The 22,548-nt window shown below is 37.9% G+C and overlaps 1 protein-coding gene across 1 annotated transcript in view; it reads left to right on the forward strand.

Moving 5' to 3' along the window:
* Nucleotides 1-20,167: 20,167 nt before the first annotated feature.
* Nucleotides 20,168-22,548, forward strand: part of LOC149820611 (B3 domain-containing protein Os07g0679700-like) — a 38,414-nt gene continuing 36,033 nt past the window's right edge. Inside the window, exon 1 of the mRNA XM_089983037.1 lies at nt 20,168-20,735. Within this exon, the coding sequence (XP_089839163.1) occupies nt 20,623-20,735 (113 nt within the window). The 5' untranslated portion in view covers nt 20,168-20,622. The remainder of the gene's footprint in view (nt 20,736-22,548) is intronic.

A 22,548-nucleotide genomic window follows, 5' to 3' on the forward strand; every position in this document is an offset into this window, starting at 1 on the left:
CCACTCATTTTCTAGAATCATCATTTTTTTTTGGCACCAATGGAGGAGAGGGTACTTAAGTCTTTGCAATCGCATCAAACTCCAACGCTAATTAATGCTGACAAACATGGGGACACAAGACACACATGCTTACATACGTGGTGCTCTTTGGGACCCCCCGAACATGAGATGTAGCTAACTGCCTTGTTCAGGGGGGGGGGGACATATAACCTGCTTCGGGCCGCGCTAGCTCAGCCTGCCATACTAGGGTCTTTGTCGATACCGTCATAAAACTCTGAGGGCTTACTCCTCGTCCCCCGGGAGTCATCAAGGTTTGGCTTACCTAAAAGGGTGATACCCATGGGATTTGAACCTAAACTGCCCATCAAACTGTCTAGAATCCATCCCACTATGCCAAACCCCTTGGGTCTACAATGTGATGATATTTGCTATGATTAGTTTTGAACAACAGTTTCTTTTTCTGAAAGGCAAGCTGGGGTTAGGCCGACCCCTGCCAGTTATACAAGTATTTCATTGGGTTTTGAACCTCCAACGTCCCAAGACAAGGTGATGTGCAATAGCTGCTCCTACCAGACAAAGGAGAGCAGTTGGTAGTTTTGAATAACATTTTTCAAGTTGATTTATCACAAAAAGAGTTTCCAATCCTTAGGATGTGTTTGATGCTGAGATAAATTTCTCCATAAATTTCTCTCTGAGGAGAAATTATCTGAGACAAAAAGTTTCAAGGGTACCAACCTATATTTTATCTGCTATTTTTTTAGCATAAAAAAACCCCAAAACGGTGGAAAAAGTGGAAGAAGTTATCACACATTAAATGATGGTGAGTGGGGCCCACCAAAAACTGAAAGTTTTTCCTTGATGGAGTAATTTTGGGCAACATCAAACACGCCCTTATTCATATCTTGAGAGAGAAGATCCGGTGATATGTCCTATCTATATGAGTCTTCATCAATGTTCGTCACCATCATTTCCACCATCCATTATAACAATTAGTGTCTGATGACCCCATCGTCAAATCCCATGTTTGTTCATGATAGATGGTGGTGATGCCTTATCACCAATGTGCCATCGGCTTCATAATTGCTAAACAACCAAATATCACGGTCAGACAGTCTCGCATCCTCAACAACAAGCTCTTGGTCATTGTCCTCCCCATCTCCATACGGTCTCCACATAACCTGTACATTGGAGATTATGGTTTAGGTACAGACAATTATTCATGCTAATAAATGCTAAATATTAAATTTATTTATAATAACCAGTGTTAAATATATTACAACGACCGTTACTAAGAATGCAAACAATTACTATGATTTACAGTACTAAAAGATAAATGTTAAAATGATAACGATTTGTACTAACGAAGACAAAATCCTGCAACGATGATTACTTAAAAATGCTAAACATTTCAATGATTTATACTACTGAATAATAAATGTTGAACCGATTGTAAACAATTTTAAACCATTTACCTCATTTAGTTGTAGCCCATCTAAAATGAACTTAGCATTATCCTCCTTGACATTTATTCTAGCCTACCGACCAATCTTTGGAAAACCATAAATCGCAAGGCCACACTAAGGACGCAACGCGACAATATACTCTCACGCCCAGGCCTAAAAAAATAATATATTAGTAACACTACAACCTTCAACGAGCTTAGTCTACAAGTACTAAATATATAATAAACAAATACCTGAACAAATGGCCAAACCCCCCTAATGGTTTTTGTACCCTTACTCGCACGGTAAAGTTGAGTGTACAATTGTGCGAGCATAGCAGCACCCCATGCATAGTTATCGACTTCGTCTAAGTCTTCCAGGTACTGCAGCCACAAGTAACTTATTCTCGAACTAGAATAATCAGAAAATAAAGTAAGACCCAAAAAATAAAGAAGGAAGTCGTGCAAGGCTTGGTCAGCTCTTTCATATGCACATGTAGCGAACCGACATTCTCATTTATTACAGAAAGAAGAAACTTTCATCAATGTGGAATTGCTTCTACCAGAAATACATTGACTCCAGTCGTCCATCGACATTCCTATAAGGGTCGTGCACTTTTCTCTTGCGTTATAGTTTGAATCTCATAATAAAACAACATTGCCATGGTACTTAAGGCCAGTAATCTGTGTCACATTTTTTAGGGTCATGGTGATCTCAAAAGAATCAAATTAGAATGTGTTCCTCTAATGATTTCACTTATTTACTAGATGGGTCATGGTGTTATAGCACATTTCAAAATAATGTTGGTCCAGAAGGCCACCAAAATGCATATTTTGTAATCGATCCTTCTGATATGCACTCAGTTGACCATACCACGACAGAACTACAAGCCACTAACACCGCTCTCCGAGATTTTCACCTGGTGCTCTACTTCTCTTCTGACCTCCTTGTAACACAAAATAACATATTATTTGTATTAATTGTAAATTAGTCTCATTTGTACTTATACACTTAGCTATAAACAGTAATCACTATAAATAATAATCGTTGCACACGCACACTATCACAGTAATCGCTATACATAGTAATTGATATCACAGTAATCACTATCACAATAATCGCTATACATAGTAATCGCTATCGCAGTAATACCTATCACAGTAAATCATGACAGACAAGATCGATTTATGTACCTTGGTCATAATTTTTTTCTCTTCATCTCTTCCATCCATCCTCTGCCTTTTTTGTTGCTCCGCCACATCCCATTGCTTTTCTAGTTCTTCTGTCCTTTGCTCCATCGCCTCCCTTCTCTGCTTTTCAATTTCTTTCTTCCTTTCCCTTTCATTCTCTTCCTCCTCCTGTTTTTTCTTTTCCCTTACCTTCTTTTCCTCTTCCTGCTTCTTCCTTTCTCTTTCCTTATCTTCCTCGTCCTCCTTCTCCTTATTTTGCCTTTCCTTCTCTTCTTCATCCTCCTTCTCATTCGTTTGCTTTTTCTTCTCTTCTTCATCTTGATGCTTCTTTCTTTGCCTTTTATTTTCCATCTTCATTATTTGCCTTTCCTTCTTTTCTTTCTCTTTCTTCTTCAATTACCTTTCCCTCTCCTTCGCCTCCTTCTTCATTTGCCTTATCCTTCTTTGTTTTTCAAAATATTTCTGCTTCATCAGTTGCCTTTCTTTCTCTTCTTCCTCCTTCTTTTTCAATTGCCTTTTCCTCTCCTCCTCCCCATTCTTTTTTTTCCTTTTCGTCTCCTCCTCCTCCTCCTTATTCTTTTTTTGCCTTTCATTCTCCTCCTCCTTCTTCTTCCTTTGCCTTTCTCTCTCCTCTGCCTTCTTCCTTTGCCTTTGCTTTTCGTTCTCCTCCTCCTTATTCCTTTGATTTTTCTTCTCTTTGTCATCCTTCTTCTTCTTCATCTTTAGTTCTTTCTCATTCTTCCTTTGGTCTTCAACCTCAATATCTGATGGATAATCTTTCGCATAATATAATTCCAACGCTTTCTCCCTGTCTTTATCATTCTCAATCTTCATTATATTTTGGTACCTTTCATAATGCTCATATAGATAGAACTAGCGGATAACTTCTCTAATATTCATCCCATAGAACGAAGGGTTATTTCTTGTCTGACGAGCTGTAGACATTGCTAACCTACACAACACATAAATTTAACTGCATCATTATATGTTACAACCACCTCCCCAAGTATATAATAATATAAATTATCCCATTTGTTAAACAATCACCAATATTATAAATCGTCACAATATTTGGCTTCATAAGTAAACATCGTTGTAAGATTTAGCAAACTTAAGTACAAATCGAGGTAACTTCATAAATACACATCGCTAGCGCTTTAAATGTATAAATAGTTGTTGCTTCAAACTTACAAATTGTTGTATAAATTGCAACCTTCGTACATATCGTTGTAACATTTGGCTTTATACGTATACATTATTGTACGATTTATCAAAATTACGTACAAATTATGGTAGTTTTATTAAATCGTTACTGCTTCAAATGTATAAATTGTTCTTGCTTTAAACGTACAAATCATTGTAGAAAATTAGCCTTCATAAATATATATCGTTGAAATGCTTGGCCTTCATAAGAACAAATCATGCTAACTATTTTTCGATGCTCATAAGGTGGATAGATACAAATCAATTTGTTTCAGTATAAAAATACGTGTTATTTAGCATGAAGACGGCCACCCAGTTGTAAGATTTAGCATTCAGATTTACAAATTGATTTATTTGAATAACGAAACCTTACACGAAACTCACCAAAATGATAGAAGTTTTGGTAATCCGACAATGGAGGAGAAACACCCATAAGGGAGACACAGTCGATGGTGGCAACGATGCTGCCACTGCGCAGACAACGACAAAGGATTCTCTGGCGGCAACAAATGACGTCAAAGGGTGCTTCGGCGACAACAAACGAAGGCAAAGGTTGCTCTGACGGCAACAAACAACGACAAAAGGTGCTTTGATGGAAGCAGACGACGAAAAAGGGTGCTCCGATGAAAGCAGACGACGACAAAGGAGGGTCCGGTGGCAGCAGACGACGACAAATGATGCATCATCAAAGAGAGCTCTTGTTACAACAGAAGTTGCAAAAGTTTACTGTTTAGGGAAAAAATGGAACGTTTGGACTATTTTAAGAGTTAAGATCATCCTCCCTTTTCTGGATCAAGGACAATTTAATCCTTTTCTCGAACTGGAGTTTCACTTTTCTAGATGAAGGGCATTTTTGTTATTTTCTCAGACCAATGTTTCACTTTTCTAGATAGAGGGCATTTTTATCTTTTTCTCCAATAATCGTTTCATGACGAGAATGGCGATAAAGGGTACTTAAGTCTTTGCAACTCCGATGCTAGGTGATGCCGACACACACGAGGATACGATCCCCATGTGCTTATATATGTGACGCTCATTCGGACCCCCGAACACGAGATGTAGCTAACGACTGTCTTGGGGGGGGAGGGGGGACATATAACCTGCTTGGGCTTAAAACCCCTAATTTTTTAGATACTACGTATCATTTTCAAAGCTGAGATGAGCTCTAAACCATTGGTATCTTTGAATTTCATTTGTCAGATTATTTTTTACCACATTCATTGTGAATACTATGTTTCAACTTAATTTCAGCGAAAACATGCTTTAGATTTAGTTGGCCGGATCTCTTGCAACTTAGTTGGGGAATAAGCATTACCATGGTGCTGGCTGCCATGGTCTGATTTTTGGAAGTTTTTGCAGGAGGAATTGTTCAGCCTGCTTGAGCTTGGCTCTTTTTATTAAACAAGCAAGCTCAAGCGACGTTTTGGTGACCTGGGCCAAGCTTCTCACAAGATGCTCAGCTCATTGGCCACCCCTTTCAGTACACATGGGGAATTCAAACCAGAGGTCCTCTGGATATGAAAATGTGACTACCTATAAAAAAAACATATCTTATTCAACACACTTGTCAAGGTTTCTCATTCCCAGCAAACATATGTTGAAGCCTTGCAGGAAAATCGGGATGGATTAAATATTAAAATACATAAATAATAAATGAATTAACCGATAATCACAATGTTCAGGCCACGCACACCGAGCCTTTCCATAACACTCAGCATCTCTCAAAGGTCTACGTATGGCTGCCCATGTAAGATCAGCGTAATAAGCACTGAGAAAAGCAGCAGGAAAATAATAAACAGAAGGAAATAAAAAGTTACATTTGGTGACAAACTTTAATTTTGCATCTGGATGGATATATATCATGCCACATTTCCAGCCACAGTTCTCTCATTAAAACTAGCAGTCACATAATATTCCGGTGATTAACTGCAAAATAAAATTTTCAAGTAATCCCTAGAACCTAATTTCAAACCATTGAGCATAAATCTGAAAAGAAAAAAACCAAAAAATTCCCAACACAGATCATACAATTTGGACGCTCAAACTAGCACGTGCCTTGCATGATGTGATTCTAAGAATTGGCATGTAGCTGAGTACAAAATATCGCTGAGCCTACTATTTCCTAATTTCGTAATTAGATCCATATCCGAGCAAAAAACCATAATAAACTTCTTAATACTTGTAAAATGGTGGACGGATCGGGTCATACGATCCTAAATGAAATAATTTGACCCATTATCCATGACTGTCCAAGTTGTCCGCACATAGTCATCAAACAATGGACATTTGAAACATAGCATCTGAGTACCGCCCAAACAAACGTTGGATTTAGAACAGTTGTTAAGGGAACAAACAGAACTAATGTTCTTTTCCTTCTTTTTTTGTTCATTTCGTCCAACCCTAGACAAACCATCAAACATACCCTTAGGGTGTTATTTGACACCTTGGACTCTTCATTGCATCCAGGAGACACAAGTTCAACTTACATTCTACTTTGGCGGAGACGTTCATGTCCCATGTTTGATCTTGGACACAGAAGCCCATGACAGTAGGGACGAGTGTGTCCCACTTTTCAAACGCCACTTTGAGAATGTGAAACATTTGACATGGAAAAACAAATAGTGGACACTCATCGGTAAATGAAAAACCATACCATCTTGAATTGAAAAGGTCGTACGTTGTGGAAGTTTGACATTTTTGCTACCGTTACTCAGATCAAGGGTATGCTATTTCTCTGGCTCTAAGAAAAAAGTTGGCCATCCCCACCGACGTCCTTCCTTTTTTATTGTTTTGTAGATTAAAAAAAATGGAAGATAAGGCACTGTGTACCGTTTGTCTATCTCTAGCTCCAGCTTCTTTGAAAGCGACCATTATTCTATGAATTGAAAGTTGTTGGGAATAAATCCCCTCACTTGTCCCACGTCTAAAAAAAATGTTTCATAATTCCAAACACAGTCCATTTCTCTCTCTCTCTCTCTCTCTCTCTCTCTCTCTCTATATATATATATATATATATATATATATATAGCTGCATACCACTTCTTTAGCCTTTCACCATTCTACTTTGTTTTCAGGTTGTTTTTCGCAAATCTGACCCCTTGGATGTGTTAGTCATATTTGAGTTGCTAGGAAAAGACACTTGAATCATGTTTGTTTTTTAATAAAAATATATCTTTTAAGCCTTGAATATTATGTAAACTTAGTTCGTTGAGTTTTTAAACTTTATAAAAACATTCCAATGTATTGAAATCAGACGAAATTCTTATAAAATCAAGCATAGATTTAAGAGAAACTTGAAAAAAACAATTCAAAACTTTAACAGGCTAGCAGATGTAGGTTAGAAAAGTGGTCCTCCTGCTCTCTCTCTCTCTCTCTCTCTCTCTCTCTCTCTCTCTCTCTCTATATATATATATATATATATATATATATATATTGATGACTAGAAACTCTCACCTAAAACCTGATCACTTAAAGGAGCACATATTTAAGAGTAAGAAAATGAGTTTGAAATACCACAAAACTATTGCATGACTTGTCAATGCCGTTTTTTTTTTTTGGAATAGGCAACTTGTCAATGCCTTTGTTTCCACACAAAAATCATAAAAATTGTGCAACTCTTCATTACTACGTTAATGGGGGTGTTTGAATCTTTGTTGTTGCGAACACTTCTCCTTGTTGAACCATTATTAACCCTCGCCCAAGCGAGAAAAAACCGACCATGATGCCTTAAGTGACCCACCTCTGGAAGCTACGGACACACTTGTACGCCTGCGGAGTTTGATCCAGTGCCTTCATCTCAGCACCCTCACAACCACCCCGCTGGTTGACCCGTGGTGGTAACCTTGGTAGTATTGCTATCAAATTGCATTGTGTTCATCTTTAAACATGGCCTAAAACCATATTTTTGTTCTCTAAGCCAACCTAAGAACATGTCATTCTCAAGCATTTTCGATTACTTAACAATTAAAACTTCATCGCACACAAAGGTTCTGTACACTCACCAACAGGGGCTCCGCTTGGTTGGTAGAAGTTGTTAGTGCAGGTCACCATGTGTTGGGAAGTTGCAAGTTCAAAACCCAATGGTATGTTGTGTAACTGGTGGGGTCTCCCTAACCCAGCTTGCTTATAAAAAAACACTCAAGCTAGGTAGATTTGTTTTAGATTTTCTAATTGAAAGAATCGCAAGTTCGATACTCGAGGGCTTCAAGGCAGAAATGGGAGAGACTTTCTTGATATGTAGGAAATTAAAGGGCTCAGACAAAGAACTAGACCGTGGCACCTCTCTACTGTATCCAAGATGTCTAAACTCTTTTTTTAACGACGAAGAAAAACCCACATTTTTTTTCTTTTGGTTTTGGATAATCCAAGCTCTCCCCCCTCCCATTAAATTGACCGTACAATGGCTAGAGAATTTTTGTGAATATTTTAATATATTATTGAAAATTTTACCATTAAAAAATAATGTACACCGGTGAATTAGTGGTTTTGAATAAAAGTATATGGATCTGGATCTCAAAAAAGATCCAAATTGATCAATCCATGTGATCGAAAATGGGTCCTGTTGGTGGACCCAATCCAAAGTTGAACCATTGAGTTTGGACCTAAGAGAGAGAGAGTCTGAACTCAAATGAACCCGTATTAGTTTACGAGACTTCGATCAAAACCATTTGATCTTCGAATGAGTCAGGTCAACCCAAATGGGTTTGGGTAATGTTTAGATCCATATTAAAGTTTAAACCAAATATTGAAGATATTTGGATCTATTTGGAAATCCAAATGGATCTTACTAAGAGGAATTGGATTTTTAGATCCATTTGGACTAAAGAAAACAAGAGCATGAATCCATTTGAGTCCCAAACAGATCCCATTTAAAAAGAAGGATTTGGGTGCCTTTAAAACCCAAATAAATCTAATATGTATATATATATATATAAGAAATTGGGTTTAAATTTGATGAGACCCGAATAGGTCTCACCAAATCCAACTGAATGACCCAAAATACCTACCCACTTAAGTTGGGGTGGGATCCAATCGGACCCACACCCAACCCAAACCCCTCTTTTCATTTTATTTCCAACCATATGAAAAAGCCATTATCCCATGAGGTTTTATTTGTTTTTTTTTCTTCTTTTTCTCTTCTTTCATGAACCAGACCCATTGTCAACCTCTTTACCGGTGGCACCACTCCACCCGGGGCAATCCTTTCCACTCCCCTTTTTCCCCTTTCGGTGAGCACCACCACCCCACAGTACTTCCCTTGCCTCCTGCGTGAACTAGGTGGCCGGACGGCCACCCCACTACCACCATCATCACAACCACTTTGCCACTGCCAATGGTGGCCAGAACTCATTCTGCTACAAGCATCGGTGCCCCCCCCCTACGTCTCCATGGAACTGTTGAAAAGCTAGGGAAAGGCCAGCTCCTTATTTTTTTCCATTGAAACCTCCAAAAGATAGGGGCAGCGCTGCCCGGTCTCCCTCTCTTGTCTCCTCCCTGAGTTCCTGCATGGGGCTGGTTACATCTTCCCCCATCGCAAGTTACTCATGGGATGGCAGGGGCTCACCTCCCCTGCCACCCGCGGACCTCCCCTCTCCCTTATAAAAAGGGGTCTCTGTTGGATTAACCACCACAATTTACGTGGTGGTTATCCACAATGTGGATACATCCCCACTTCAGGGATGATCCATTCCAATAAACCAGCATAGCATAAGGGGGAACGGTTACGCAAATTGTTCCCACCCTATGCTCTATAAATAGAGGGTATCATGAGTGACCCTCATAAGGTGATAAGGTTGAAACAGAAGTGTAGTGAATGTGCATCCAGTAGGGAATAGGTCTACTCACCGGCTGCTTAAGGAAGCTTACGCTTGTGGTGGTTGTAGCCCGACTGAGCAGAGAACTCCCTTCGTCCTCAACTGCCATCACCTTCCTTTGCTCTAATCGACCTCCATCTCCGGTAACCACAACCCAGCAATAGCTCGATCAGGTATAAAATGTCCTCTATATTTTGTTCTGCTTAACACAGTGTGCTTTGTGTTTTTTCTTTGTCTCAGCGCAGACCATCGACATCAGGGGAGACGACGACTCCGGACGAACCCAACATTGGGTTATGGGCCCACACCCCGCATCCGTTGCACGGGGTGTGCTCTGGTCGTTCGACAATGCAGGTCGCCAGCACCGACGACTATCGTCGTTGGGCGACAGACAAACAAAAAAAGGAGGCTTACCTCAATTTTTTCTGGGTTTTCAATCGGACAGGGTGCGTTGACTGCCCGTGGCCTCCTTCTTCTCCATCTGGGTGTTGCAGAGCCGACTCCGCTTCCGTCGACGACTATCGAGTCGTCGGAGCTCGGCAGCCGGCATCACTGGTTGGTTTTTCCCCCATCGTCGAAAGAAAGTGATTGTCGGCTCACTGACGGTGGTGGAACTCTACCGGTTGCCTTACAGATCGTCGACAATCGTGGGATTACCAGACCGCCGGGGTCGACGATATCCATTCCCCTCTACGACTGGAGAAGAAAACGCAAATAGGGTTTGAAAAACCCTATTTCGCGTATAAGGCTTTTTTTAAACGTTTTGGATCGGGTTCAATTTCTGAACCAGACCCGCCCCACCCGAATCTGATCCATAAAATATATATGGATCAGATCTGGGATTCGGATGGGGGACCCGCTTTGTTTCAACCCATGATCTGCAACCCTTTGGATCCGGATCAGGTCAATATTATGACCTGATCCATTTTACCATATCTGATCCATAAAAGCTCCTTTGGATCAGATCTGGTTCTCGGGTAATAGATCTGAAGTTCATTTGACCTTGACCCAATATGATGATTGGATTTGGGTCGGGTCTAAGAGATCCATTTGGATCTCTTTGGAACCGCAACTGATCCGTTGAGTCCTTTTGGATCAGATTGCGGTTCAGACCCGTACCGACCCATAATATCGATTCGGTTCGGATCCGGAGTCAAATCTTCAGGTCTCAGATCCCGAATCCAAAAACATTCTCTGGATCGGATCCTGGTAAGCCGTACCCGGTTCTTTCAGTGACTGATCCAAAATCCGGTTAAAACTATATTATATGGTTCTAGAACTGTCAGTCTGACAGAACCGGATCCGAATAAACTGTAACAGGGTACGAACCGGTTCAACTGGTTTGACCTGTTTCTGAACCGATCCAGATCTCTCTAGAACCGGTTCTCAGACAATTGAGACCGGTTCAGAGTGTTACAGACCCGGTTCAGTGTATTCTGAACCGATTTAGAGCTTGATTTGACCGATTCATCTAGTTTTTAGGACTGATTTGGGGGTCATTTGACTGGTTCATCTAGTTTTTGGACCGGTTCATGGGCCATATGGCCGGTTTATCCAGTTTTTTGACCGTTTTGAAGGTTTTATAGTCAGTTCATAAGGATTGAGAACTGATTTAATAAATTGGTGACCGTTTAAAGGTATAATTTCATCGGTTTACCAATTTTTTGATATGGATATGGGCATAAGCATCAAGTTACAGCTTGTTCAACATATTATATTCAATATTGGCATTAAGGATAGTTAGATGATTTAGTGTATTCATGTCACCAAAGTGACTGAATACACGTATGTTGTCAAAAAGTGTTAATACTATCATACCATTTTTTTTAGCCAATATTAATGTTGTACTTAGATTCATGAAACGATAAATGACCTAAAGGTAGTTTTATCATGTTTGAAATTTAAGTAGGGTAAAATAAGGTAAATGTGTCGAGATACATAACACATGTGTATCCAAAGGTACCTTGTGCTGATGGTCTAACTTTACAAGAACCTTAGTTTTACCAAATATGGTCGGTAGGCAAAGTAGTTTTGTGTGTCGAAACTCTTACCAAAGTAGTACTCTGATGACCCCCTTCACTCGCCTAAAAATAAGTATATTAAGGACTTTTATTCTTTTGCTTTTTCTACTAAAGTTTTAGTCTCGTACAAATGTTTCCTGATACATGACTTTTGTCATGCAGTTTCTAGTCCTGTGATTTTAGATGACTCAAGTTATATACATTTTCTTGATGGATCTAACTTTAGTGATTGAAAAGAAACTGTTCTTTTTACATTAGAGTATATGGATTTAGATCTGGCCCTAAGGATAGATGAACTCGCTGTCCTCACTGATCAAAGCACTGCTGATCAAAAGATTGTTTTTGAGAAGTGGGAGCGCTCAAATAGGCTTAGCTTGTTGCTTTTATAATCTAAAGTGGCTAAGAATATTCGCAGTGCTATCCCACAATGCAGAACAATGAGAAAATTCTGGAATGTTATTGGGGCATAGTTTGTGAGTTCAAACAAGGCCAGAGCCAGTACCTTAATGTCAAAGCTTATAACTATGAAATATTCTAGAGAGGAAAATATTCGCCAGCACATTTTGGAAATAAGGAATATAGCATCTCAGCTGAATGACATGAAGATGAGCATTTCTGACTCTTTCTTAGTGCATTTGATTCTGGCATCCTTATCTTTGGAGTATGGACCTTTTAAAATCTCTTACAACACATAATGATGAATGGACATTCAATGAACTCATGTCCAAATGTGTTGAAGAAGAAGAGAGGTTGAAAGGAAAGAAGGTGCAAAGTGCACATATGGCTTCTCATGGCTCCAAGGTAGGACTAAAGAAGAATGCATTCAAGAGAAATACTAGGAAGAAGCCAACAGAGGATAAGACATCCCAAGGCAAGCAATCTGACTCTAATCCCATAAAGTGCTTCTTTTGTAAGAAGAATGGTCACAAGAAGACAAATTGCATAAAGTACAAGAAGTGGTTGGAAAAGAGAGGTAATTTGTCTTTTGTTTCTCGTGAATGTAATTTATTATAAATTCCTGAAAATAGCTGATGGATTGATTCTGGTGCTACTATTCATATTTTTAACTATCTACAGTTGTTCCTGAGCAGAAGGGAACCAACAATGCATGAGAAGAGCATCTATTCAGGAAACAAGATGCATTCACATGTGAAGGGTGTTGGAATGTGCGAGATTACTCTAGATATAGGTGTAGTTTTAGATCTTCATGATGTCTTTTATATTTCATCATATAGTAGAAACTTAATTTCAATTTCAAAATTGGATAAATTTGGATATTGTTTTAAGTTTGAAAATTCTAAATTGTTCATTTATAGAAATTCAATTGAAATTGGTTTTGTATCAGTTTATGATGGTTTGTATAGATTTAATATGAAGATCCAAACTCAAAAGTTCGTGACTTCTGAATACGCATTGGTTGGAAATAAACGTAGCTTGATAAATGATAAATCTTACATGCTTTGGCATTGAAGGTTGGGTCATATCTTTGAAAAGAGAATAAAAAGACTCGTAAATGAAGAGATCTTGAAATCTCTAGATTTTATCGATAATGACCCATGTGTTGATTGCATAAAGGCTAAGCATATAAACACATATAAAAAGGGTGTCAAACGTAGTAGTGAGATATTGAAGATGGTCTATACAAATGTATATGGACCGTTTACCCCCTGTTACACATGTGAGAAATATTTTGTCATATTTATTGATGACTATTCACGATATATGTATCTCTACTTGATTTTTGAAAAATCTGATGTTTTTCAGATGTTTAAAGAATTTAAGAAAGAAGCAGATAAACAAACCAATAAAGTTATTAAAATAGTCAGTTCTGATAGATGTGACGAGTATTATGGTAGGTTTACTGAGATGGGGCAAAGGGAAGGACCATTAACGTGATTTCTAAAAGAAGAAGGCATTGTGCCTCAATATACCATGCCTAGTAGTGCTTACTAGAATGGTGTAGCTGAAAAGAGAAATCAAATGCTTAAAGAAATGGTCAGAGCTATGTTGAATTATTCAACACTTCTTATTAAGTTGTGGGGTGAAGCCTTGAGGACAACTATGCATATTTTAAATAAGGTACCTACAAAATTTGTACCTAAAACTCCTTATGAGTTATGAACAGGTAGGAAACCATCTTTGTCTTATATACACATATGGGGATGTCCTGTAGAGGCTAAGTTGTATAACCCCTACATTAAAGCCTTTGATCTAAGAACAACCAGTGGATATTTCATTGGTTATCCAGAAAGATCAAAAGGGTGCAAGTTTTATTGTTCATCTTATTCACCATAAATTGTTGAAACAGATAAGGCAAAATTCCTTGAAGATGGTTCAGCAGGATTAAGTGTACTTCAAAGCCTTGGTTTTAAGAAAGTACATGATCCAGTTTCGTCACCTGTTAAGGAAAACACTAAAAGATACCTCATTATTATTCTTAATGATGATGTGGTTGATCATTCGGTTGTTGATGCACAAATTCAAAGTGAACCTATTCTGGACAATGCAGAAGAGCACGAACAAGATAATCAAGTTCAATCTGAACCTAAAGAACAACTGTTTGGAGATCCACAAGAATTAGGAGATCTGCCATACATCCTGATTATGTGGTGTAGCTTCAGGAGCCTGGTGATTTCATAGATATGGATGATGACCCATTGACTTTTATGAAAGCTGTAGAAAAAAACAATCTAAACACTAGATAGAAGCCATGAAAGAAGAGTTAAACTCTATGGCTAAAAATCAAGTGTGGGATATTGTCGAGTTACCTATGGGAGTAAAGCCCGTAGGATGTAAATGGGTCTTTAAGACCAAGAAGGACTCCAAAGGTAACATAGAAAAACATAAAGCAAGATTGGTTGCTAAAGGATTCACCCAGATGGAGGGCATTGACTATATTGAGACATTTTCTCCTGTCTTAACTAAGAAGTCAATGAGGATAATTTGGGCCCTCTTAGCTCATTATGACTTAGAGCTACACCATATGAATGTGAAAACAACATTTCTCAACGGGGATCTAAATGAAGAGGTATATATGGATCAACCTCTTGGTTTCTCTGAAAATGATCGTCTGGTTTGCAAGCTCAACACATCAATATGTGAACTTAAACAGGCCTCCCGACAGTGGTATATTAAAATTTTCCAAGTCATTGTGACTTTCGGGTTTAGAGAAAACATTATTGATCAATGAATATACCTTAAGGAAAGTGGGAGTAAGTTCATTATATTGATGTTGTATGTGGATGACATTTTACTTGCAACCAACGATATAAAGTTGTTGTAAGAGACAAAACAGTTTCTTGCATCACATTTTGATATGAAATATATGTGTGATGCTGCTTATGTTCTTGGCATTGAGATCCGTCGAGACAGAGCAAAATGTTTTCTAAACCTCTCCCAAAGATCCTATATAGATAAGATGTTAAAGTGATATGAGATGGAGAATTGTTCTCCTAGTTCAACACCCATATCAAAAGGTGACGAGCTGAGCTTAAGGGATTGTCCACAGGACGATATTGACAAAGCACATACGAGTGCTTATCTATATGCATCAGTTGTTGACAGCTTGCAGTACGCGCAAACATGTTCTAAACCACATATTTCTTTTGCAGTAGGGGTGCTTGGCAGATTTCAATCTAACCCAGGTATACCTCATTGGAAGGCTGCCAAGAAAGTCTTGCGGTACTTTCAAGGGACAAAAGACTATATGTTGATGTATCATAAAGTTGATCACCTCGAGGTCATTGGCTACTTAGATGCAGACTTAGGAGAATGCCTTGATAATAGAAAGTCTACTACTGGGTACATCTTCTTACTTGCTGGGGGCGCGATCTCTTGGAGGAGTGGGAAGCAGACGACCACTGCTGCTCACACAATAGAGACAGAATTCATAGCATTGTACGAGACTACCTCACATGCTATATGGTTAAAGAACTTCATATCACAGTTAAAGGTGGTCGATTCCATTGAGAAGCCACTGAAGGTCTACTGCGATAATGAAGTTGCAGTGTCTTTTTTGAACAACAACAAAAGTACTATGTCATGTAAGCATATGAAGTTGAAGCATTTTGTTGTTAAAGAAAGGACGGAGAATCATTTAGTGCATATTGTTAATATTGGTACAAAAGAGATGATCACTGATCCTCTTACTAAAGGGCTAGCACCAAGATTATATTCTGAACATGTAATGAGGATGTGATTGTTAAACTTTTTTTGACATATGCATATAAATAAAGTGATCACTTTCAATTTTTTATTCTCATTATGGTTGTTGTTAATCTCATAAGGATTAGAGATTTAACTAAGGACCTATAGAATAGAATAAAAAGGTCATTCTATTCATCAAGTTATTCCCATAAGGTTTTCTGGTTAAAAGGTTTATCGTCAGATAAGTTGGAAGAATGTTGGATTAACCACCATGATTTACGTGGTGGTTATCCACAATGTGGACACATCCCCACACCAGGGATGATCCATTCCAATAAACCAGCATAGGATAAAGGGGAATGGTTATGCAAACTGTTTCCACCCTATGCTCTATAAATAGAGGGTATCATGAGCGACCCTCATAAGGTGTTAAGGTGTGAAACAGAAGTATAGTGAATGCGCATCCAACAGGGAATAGGTCTACTCACCGGCTGCCTAAGGAAGCCTGCGCTTGTGGTGGCTGCAGCCCGACTGAGCAGAGAACTCCCTTCGTCTTCAACTACCATCACCTTCTTCTGCTCCAGCCGACCTCCATCTCCGGTAACCACAGCCCGACAATGGCCGGATCAGGTATAAAGCATCCCCTGTATTTTGTTCTGCTTAACACAGTGTGCTTTGTGTTTTTTCTTTGTCTCAGTGTAGGCCACCGGCATCAGGGGAGACGGTGATGCCGAACGAACCCAACAGTCTCCCCCCTCTCTGCTCTCACAACCTCTCCCTCTCTATGTTCACTTAGTTCTCTCGCTCTTTATCATTTCTCTCTTTTTGTCTGTTTTTCGATAGAGGAGCAACGGACTCGCCGCCCCCTCCTTTCTGTTTCTTCCAACTTAGCCGACAACCACCAAGGATCTTGTGGCCCTCACAACACTTCTTTTCGGTTTGAGCCGGCTCTGTCCAGCCGAACCGAGCCCAAACCCAAGTCGAGCAACACTTGACTCAACCAAGTTGCACCTGAATTCGCCACCTCCACTGTGGCTTTTCCCGCTCCACGGAGACCCACATGAACCACACGTTAAGGTTCTTACGTCGATTTTTGGACAATTATATAATATATATAAATATCCTCATTTTTATGTATATATATATATGTATATATATTTATGAGAATATATATTATGTGGAAAATACAAGGATAAATATTTATGAGCTTTTGAAATAACTATAAACTTTTGAAATAATTATGAACTTTTGAAATATTTATGAGCTTTTAAAATATTTACAAGTGTTTGAAATATTTGTGAGCATTTAAAATATTTATAAGTGTTTGAAATATTTGTGAGCTCTTGCGTAATTACGAGCTTTCACAAGTTTATGTTTTATAGGAGCGAGGCATCTCAATGGTCTTCAGTTACTCAGAGGTTAAGAGACCGGAGCTATCAATGTATACTAGATGATAGATTCTCAACTACTGCAGTTATTTCAAAATATATTCTATAGTAAATATTTACCATTACGAGAACTCTTCCTGGTCTCGGACCGCTCGCTTTGGACCTCAATCAATTAAGCCTTCAGAGAACTTAAAATACATAGTATAATGGATGCCCAAATTGTTCTTTTCTATTGCATCGTATGTCCCCGTGTACCTGAGGAGACTGTAATCAAGAGAAACAAAAACCTTCTTATTTATACAATCTTGAAATAAAAATATGTCATGATAATGCACAATTATATTTAGAACAAAGCTGCATATTACTTCACAGTCGTTAATTTTAAAACATGTCGTATTGTTTTATGTTAAACTGTATCATGTCTTGATGAACTGTAACATCTTATATCAAAATGTATTATGCCTTGATGAACCGTAACATCTTATATTGAATTGTACCGTGTTTTGATGAATTGTGACATCTTATATGAAAATGTATATTTTAACATTATATAATTACCTGAAATTAGTGTATATCGATCCGGTTTTCACGAGTCTGACCCTTTAAAGAGATTTTAGGTGACTAAAGTGCTGCAGAGTGGATGACAAGATGTAAGGGCAACGTCGAGAACCAGGACCTCTGAGGATCCAAGGCTAGACTTAGGACTTTGATTCACTTTGATCCTAAGTACTTGTTTAATTGCAACTCCATTATTTTTATCTATTTTGTTAATGACTACTTTTAAAAATATAAATTATTTTTGTTTTTCATATATGATTCATGAATGATTCTATAATTTTGTGTTGTTGATTCATAACTGTAACCCGTTCCAAAGTCTTTTAATCCTTGCATGAAAATATCGTTTTTCATTGTTTAAAGTAAAGAAAAAATCATTTTTTTCCTAAAAAATTGGGTTATGATTTTTGGGGCATTACACTTGAGCTCTTTGCTAGACTCAGCTTTGATCTTGCGGCAAGGGATGTCACTCATGAGTTTTTAACTTGTATCATCCTATCAACTTACTGACATTCACAAGTCTCTCAAACCCAATGAGTGAAGCCCTTGTGGGTAGGGCTATTACCAAGTCTGTTTGTATCGGATACCCAACCTGACCCAAACCCAAATTCTTGAGTATGGACATGAAAAATGCTAGTTTGAATTATATTTAGGTAATACGAGAAATACCTATGGGGGCTGACTTTGTGTCATGACTTTTGTTGGGTACTTGACTTGAGTATTTTATATGTATTTTTAATATTTTATTTGAAAATTGTGCAGATCTACCTTTAGAATTTCATTTTCATGAACTGACAAACTTGAACCTACAAATTTATTATTCAAAAAATGATCGTACTGTATGACAAAAATTATGTAATTTTCAAAATGTTCCACAAATTTTGAAATCCCCCATATCCAAATTCATAAATTTTTGGGTTTAAAAGGACCTTTTTACCTTTCATATAATCAAATTTCTTCAAATAAGCAAATTTCTTTCCAAATATGCGAATATGATAATTTTCTATCAATTATGAGAATTTCTTCTCAAATATGTGAACCTTCTCTCAATTCTACAAATTTTATCTTAAATATACAAATTTCCTCTCAAATACACAAATTTCTCATAAACATGTTATTTTTCTAAAAAATATGCGAATTTCATCTTAAATATACAACTTTCTTCCTAAACTTGTAAATTTCCTCTATTTCGGAGCGAGGTACAATATGTTAAGGAGAACAATTTTGCATGAGGGTTGAAAATCAGAAAAGATGCACACATTTGATATGTGAATATATTTTGTTGAAATGGAAATCACATATTTAAAAAAAAAATATATTTATGAAAAATATTTTATATTTATGATAAAATCTATATAATACATGTTTTTACTTATTATATATTTGATTGTGGTATATTTGTCTTGCTATACACGTAATACTTGAGCAGAAGAATTTAATTTCATGTAAGTACATATTTATATATCCTATTTTGTTATATTTTTAAGAGAAAATTTATATATTTGAGAAAAAAATCTGATATTTAAGAATAAATCTACATATATAAAAGAAATTTACATATTCACATATTTGAGAAAAAAATCATATATTTGTATATTTGAAAGAAAATTCACATATATGAAGTAAAATCACTTGTGTGAAAGGTAAAAAGATCTATTTAAAACAAAAAAATTATAAATTTGAACATAAAAAATTAAACCTTATAAAATATTTATAAAACATATCATTTTCATCATATTTTCCATTTATTATTTGGGCAGATTCAAATATACCCTAATAGATCGTGTACCCACTATGGACCACAAAAGTTTTACATAAGGCAAGCCTGCCAATCCATGACAAAGGTTTTTTCTAAACTTAGCCAACAAAAAGAAACATAATGGTAGGTTCATCATGCTATAATTTGGCAAAAATTAATAAATTTTTTATTATAATTTTATTAGAGAGAAAAGTGTCAATTCAAAATGAGGCAGTCCTTTCTTCAAATAGGAAAAAGGGGCAGCCTCAAAATTCCATGGTGTTTGATATTAAGAGTCAAAAAGGTCACTCCTATCCTCAAGGCTAAAATCCAAGAAGAGATTCTTTCCGAAATTTTGCCCTAAATTTGTAGGGGGTAAGAAGAGGTAACAACTATCATTGTAAGAAGCCGACCAAACCAAACTGTAAGAAAGTAGGTGGGAGAGGACAAAACTCGTGGCCGCAGTCTTAGAAAAAAAATCCTTAGAAATAAAAAAAGTTGTTAGGGTTTTGACCTTTATAAAAAGACAAAATTACTCTCATTTGTTGATCCATCACCGGATCAACAGAAGGCCATGTATAAGAGCATAATTGGCATTAAAAAGTCCAAGCTCATGAGCGTCTCTCTCTCCTACTGAAGATGAGTGATGTTTCCTTTGACTTGAAAAAATCAGGTTGGTAAATTTTCTCTTACAAAGAACAAAAAAAGAAAAAAAGAAAAAAGGACTCTCTCTATTGCTTCTCTTGTTGGGAGTTGATCGTGCGTGCATGCATGCACACGCCTCCTCGCCCTCCAGATCGTGAGTCGATTGGCGGCGGCGATTCCGACGACGCCTGGCCGGAAAATCTCCTCCTCTCCCGATCCGGGACGCTGGAGAAATCGCGGGGCTTCGTGGGCTCTTGGGCTCTAGGAGGGAGTCGACGAAAGATGGGATAAACGATGGCGGGATTGGGGAAGAGGGGAGATGGGTGCTTCTCCTTTCGACGTTTCTGCGTTTTTGAATGAGAATCTGAGTTGTGGGTATTGATGAAAATCCGATTTTCCGAGATATCTGGTCGTCTTCGAGTGAAAATGGCGCGTTTTCCCCAAAAAGTTTGATGCTTGCGGGGAAATAAGGTGGGTGGTCATGGATTCGAGGGTATGCGTGAATCCGTGTTGCGGGGCGACGTCGACGAGTCGGTGGAGAAATGGGTGGCCGCTCCGGGCAGGTGGTGTTGCCAATCTGTGTGATACTTGTGGGTATGTGATCTCTTTGTCTTAATCTTATGTTGGTTGATGATTTTCTTTTGTGGGGACCTGTTTATGATTTGTTGGTGTAGATACATGGTCTGGATTCGGTTCTCACATGCGTTTATTTGAGCTATGAGTCTTTGTTCAGGAAGATTTTGATGCGTGCTTTGGTTGAAAGGTTTGTTTTTTCCGAGAGATTATGGTATTCTTTTACTTCGTATCTGATTTGGGGAGGTATCTTAGCGATTCTCGTCGATGAATACGTGAGGTTTGCGTGGTTGTTTGTGTGTTTAACGCTTGGTGGTCTATTTTTTGAGGACAAAATTGTAAGTTTATAGCCACCATATTTGTACGTACCGGCACAGGGAGTGCTTGTAAGCTAGATCTTGTATTGATCCATATTCATTTTAAGGGGTAGATACGTGGAAAATCAAGTTGAGTACGGGGTCCCTTTTCTTTATTTCGTTGAGACCCCTCTGAACTGAGTTGCATGTTTCTTCCAGGCTTATCCTGTTTGTCCAATAGTTGTATCTGCCTATACAGATACGTTTTTTGGTTACATGCAAGACTAACTACTTAAGGATAGGAAACTAACTGGTTTTATTTAAAAACTTTGTTGGTTAATGTGGATGTGTTGCTTTCGTTGAGACCCCTCTGAACTGAGTTGCATGTTGCTTCCAGGCGTATCCTGTTTGTCCAACAATTGTATCTGCCTATACAGATACGTTTTTTGGTTACATGCAAGACTAACTACTTAAGGATAGGAAACTAACTGGTTTTATTTAAAAACTTTGTTGGTTAATGTGGATGTGTTGCTTGTTGGTTCTTCCATGCATGCAATACATTGAATAGCATAACTTTTTGATTTTATCTATGATTAGCAACAGTTGATGCATCTTCATATCTGGGTAGCACAGTCATCGGGGTTCCTGAGGAATCCTTGTATGTCAAAAAAGATATTTACATCTATAGGGATGTAATGCACAACCATCTAGGCAATTGTTTCTAGATGTTACTTAATGCACTGCTGTGTTGTAGAGCATTTTTGGATGCTTTTAGTTGCATTAATAGAAGGTTTCAGGAATGTTCAATAATCTCTTCTACTGTTTGAAATAGCAAGTCCCATTCTAGATGGATCCTTCATGTGGAGGCGAACTTTATATCTTTTAATGATCTAAAGTAGAAGGAACTTTTCTAACAAGCTGGCTCCGGCTTCACATAGAATACAAAGTTTCATAAGATAGGAAAAACGGGGCAAGCAGAGAGATCAACCATATATAGCCCCTGAGCTAGTCTGGAGAACTTCATCTTATAGAATTCTTTAGTTATGATCCACAATAGTTTAGCTAAGTTTAAAAGGGTTGTTAGGTGCAGGTCATCAATCCTAAAAACTTATTTAGATTCTAGAATGTTGAAGAACTGCCTCTGAGAGTGTTTGCCATGGGAAAGATGCTTGTGTTAGCAATCCTGATATATAGTCATAACATGAATCTGATGTTGATATAACTATAGAACTTCTAAGATTTTTGGATATAATAGTTCTGGAAGGGGTTGTACATTAGGTTAACAGTTTGCTCTTACATAATGGATTTTGTCTATGAATACTTGATTTTCAGAACATATGCTCTGGCTATGGTCTAATAGACGTTCTTATATTCTTCTGTGAGTATTACTTTGGTGTGTCTTGGATGTTGGCCGCGGTACTCTAGGAATAGGTCCTATCATTCTGAATTTATGATCCTTTTTCTTTGATGTTTCTGCATTATGTGATATAAGAACATGTAGTTTTTTTTAATGATTTTCTCATTGAACAGACACATGC

Source organism: Nuphar pumila, chromosome 12, assembly GCF_984573655.1.
Source record: "Nuphar pumila chromosome 12, dmNupPumi1.hap1.1, whole genome shotgun sequence".
NCBI lineage: Eukaryota > Viridiplantae > Streptophyta > Magnoliopsida > Nymphaeales > Nymphaeaceae > Nuphar > Nuphar pumila.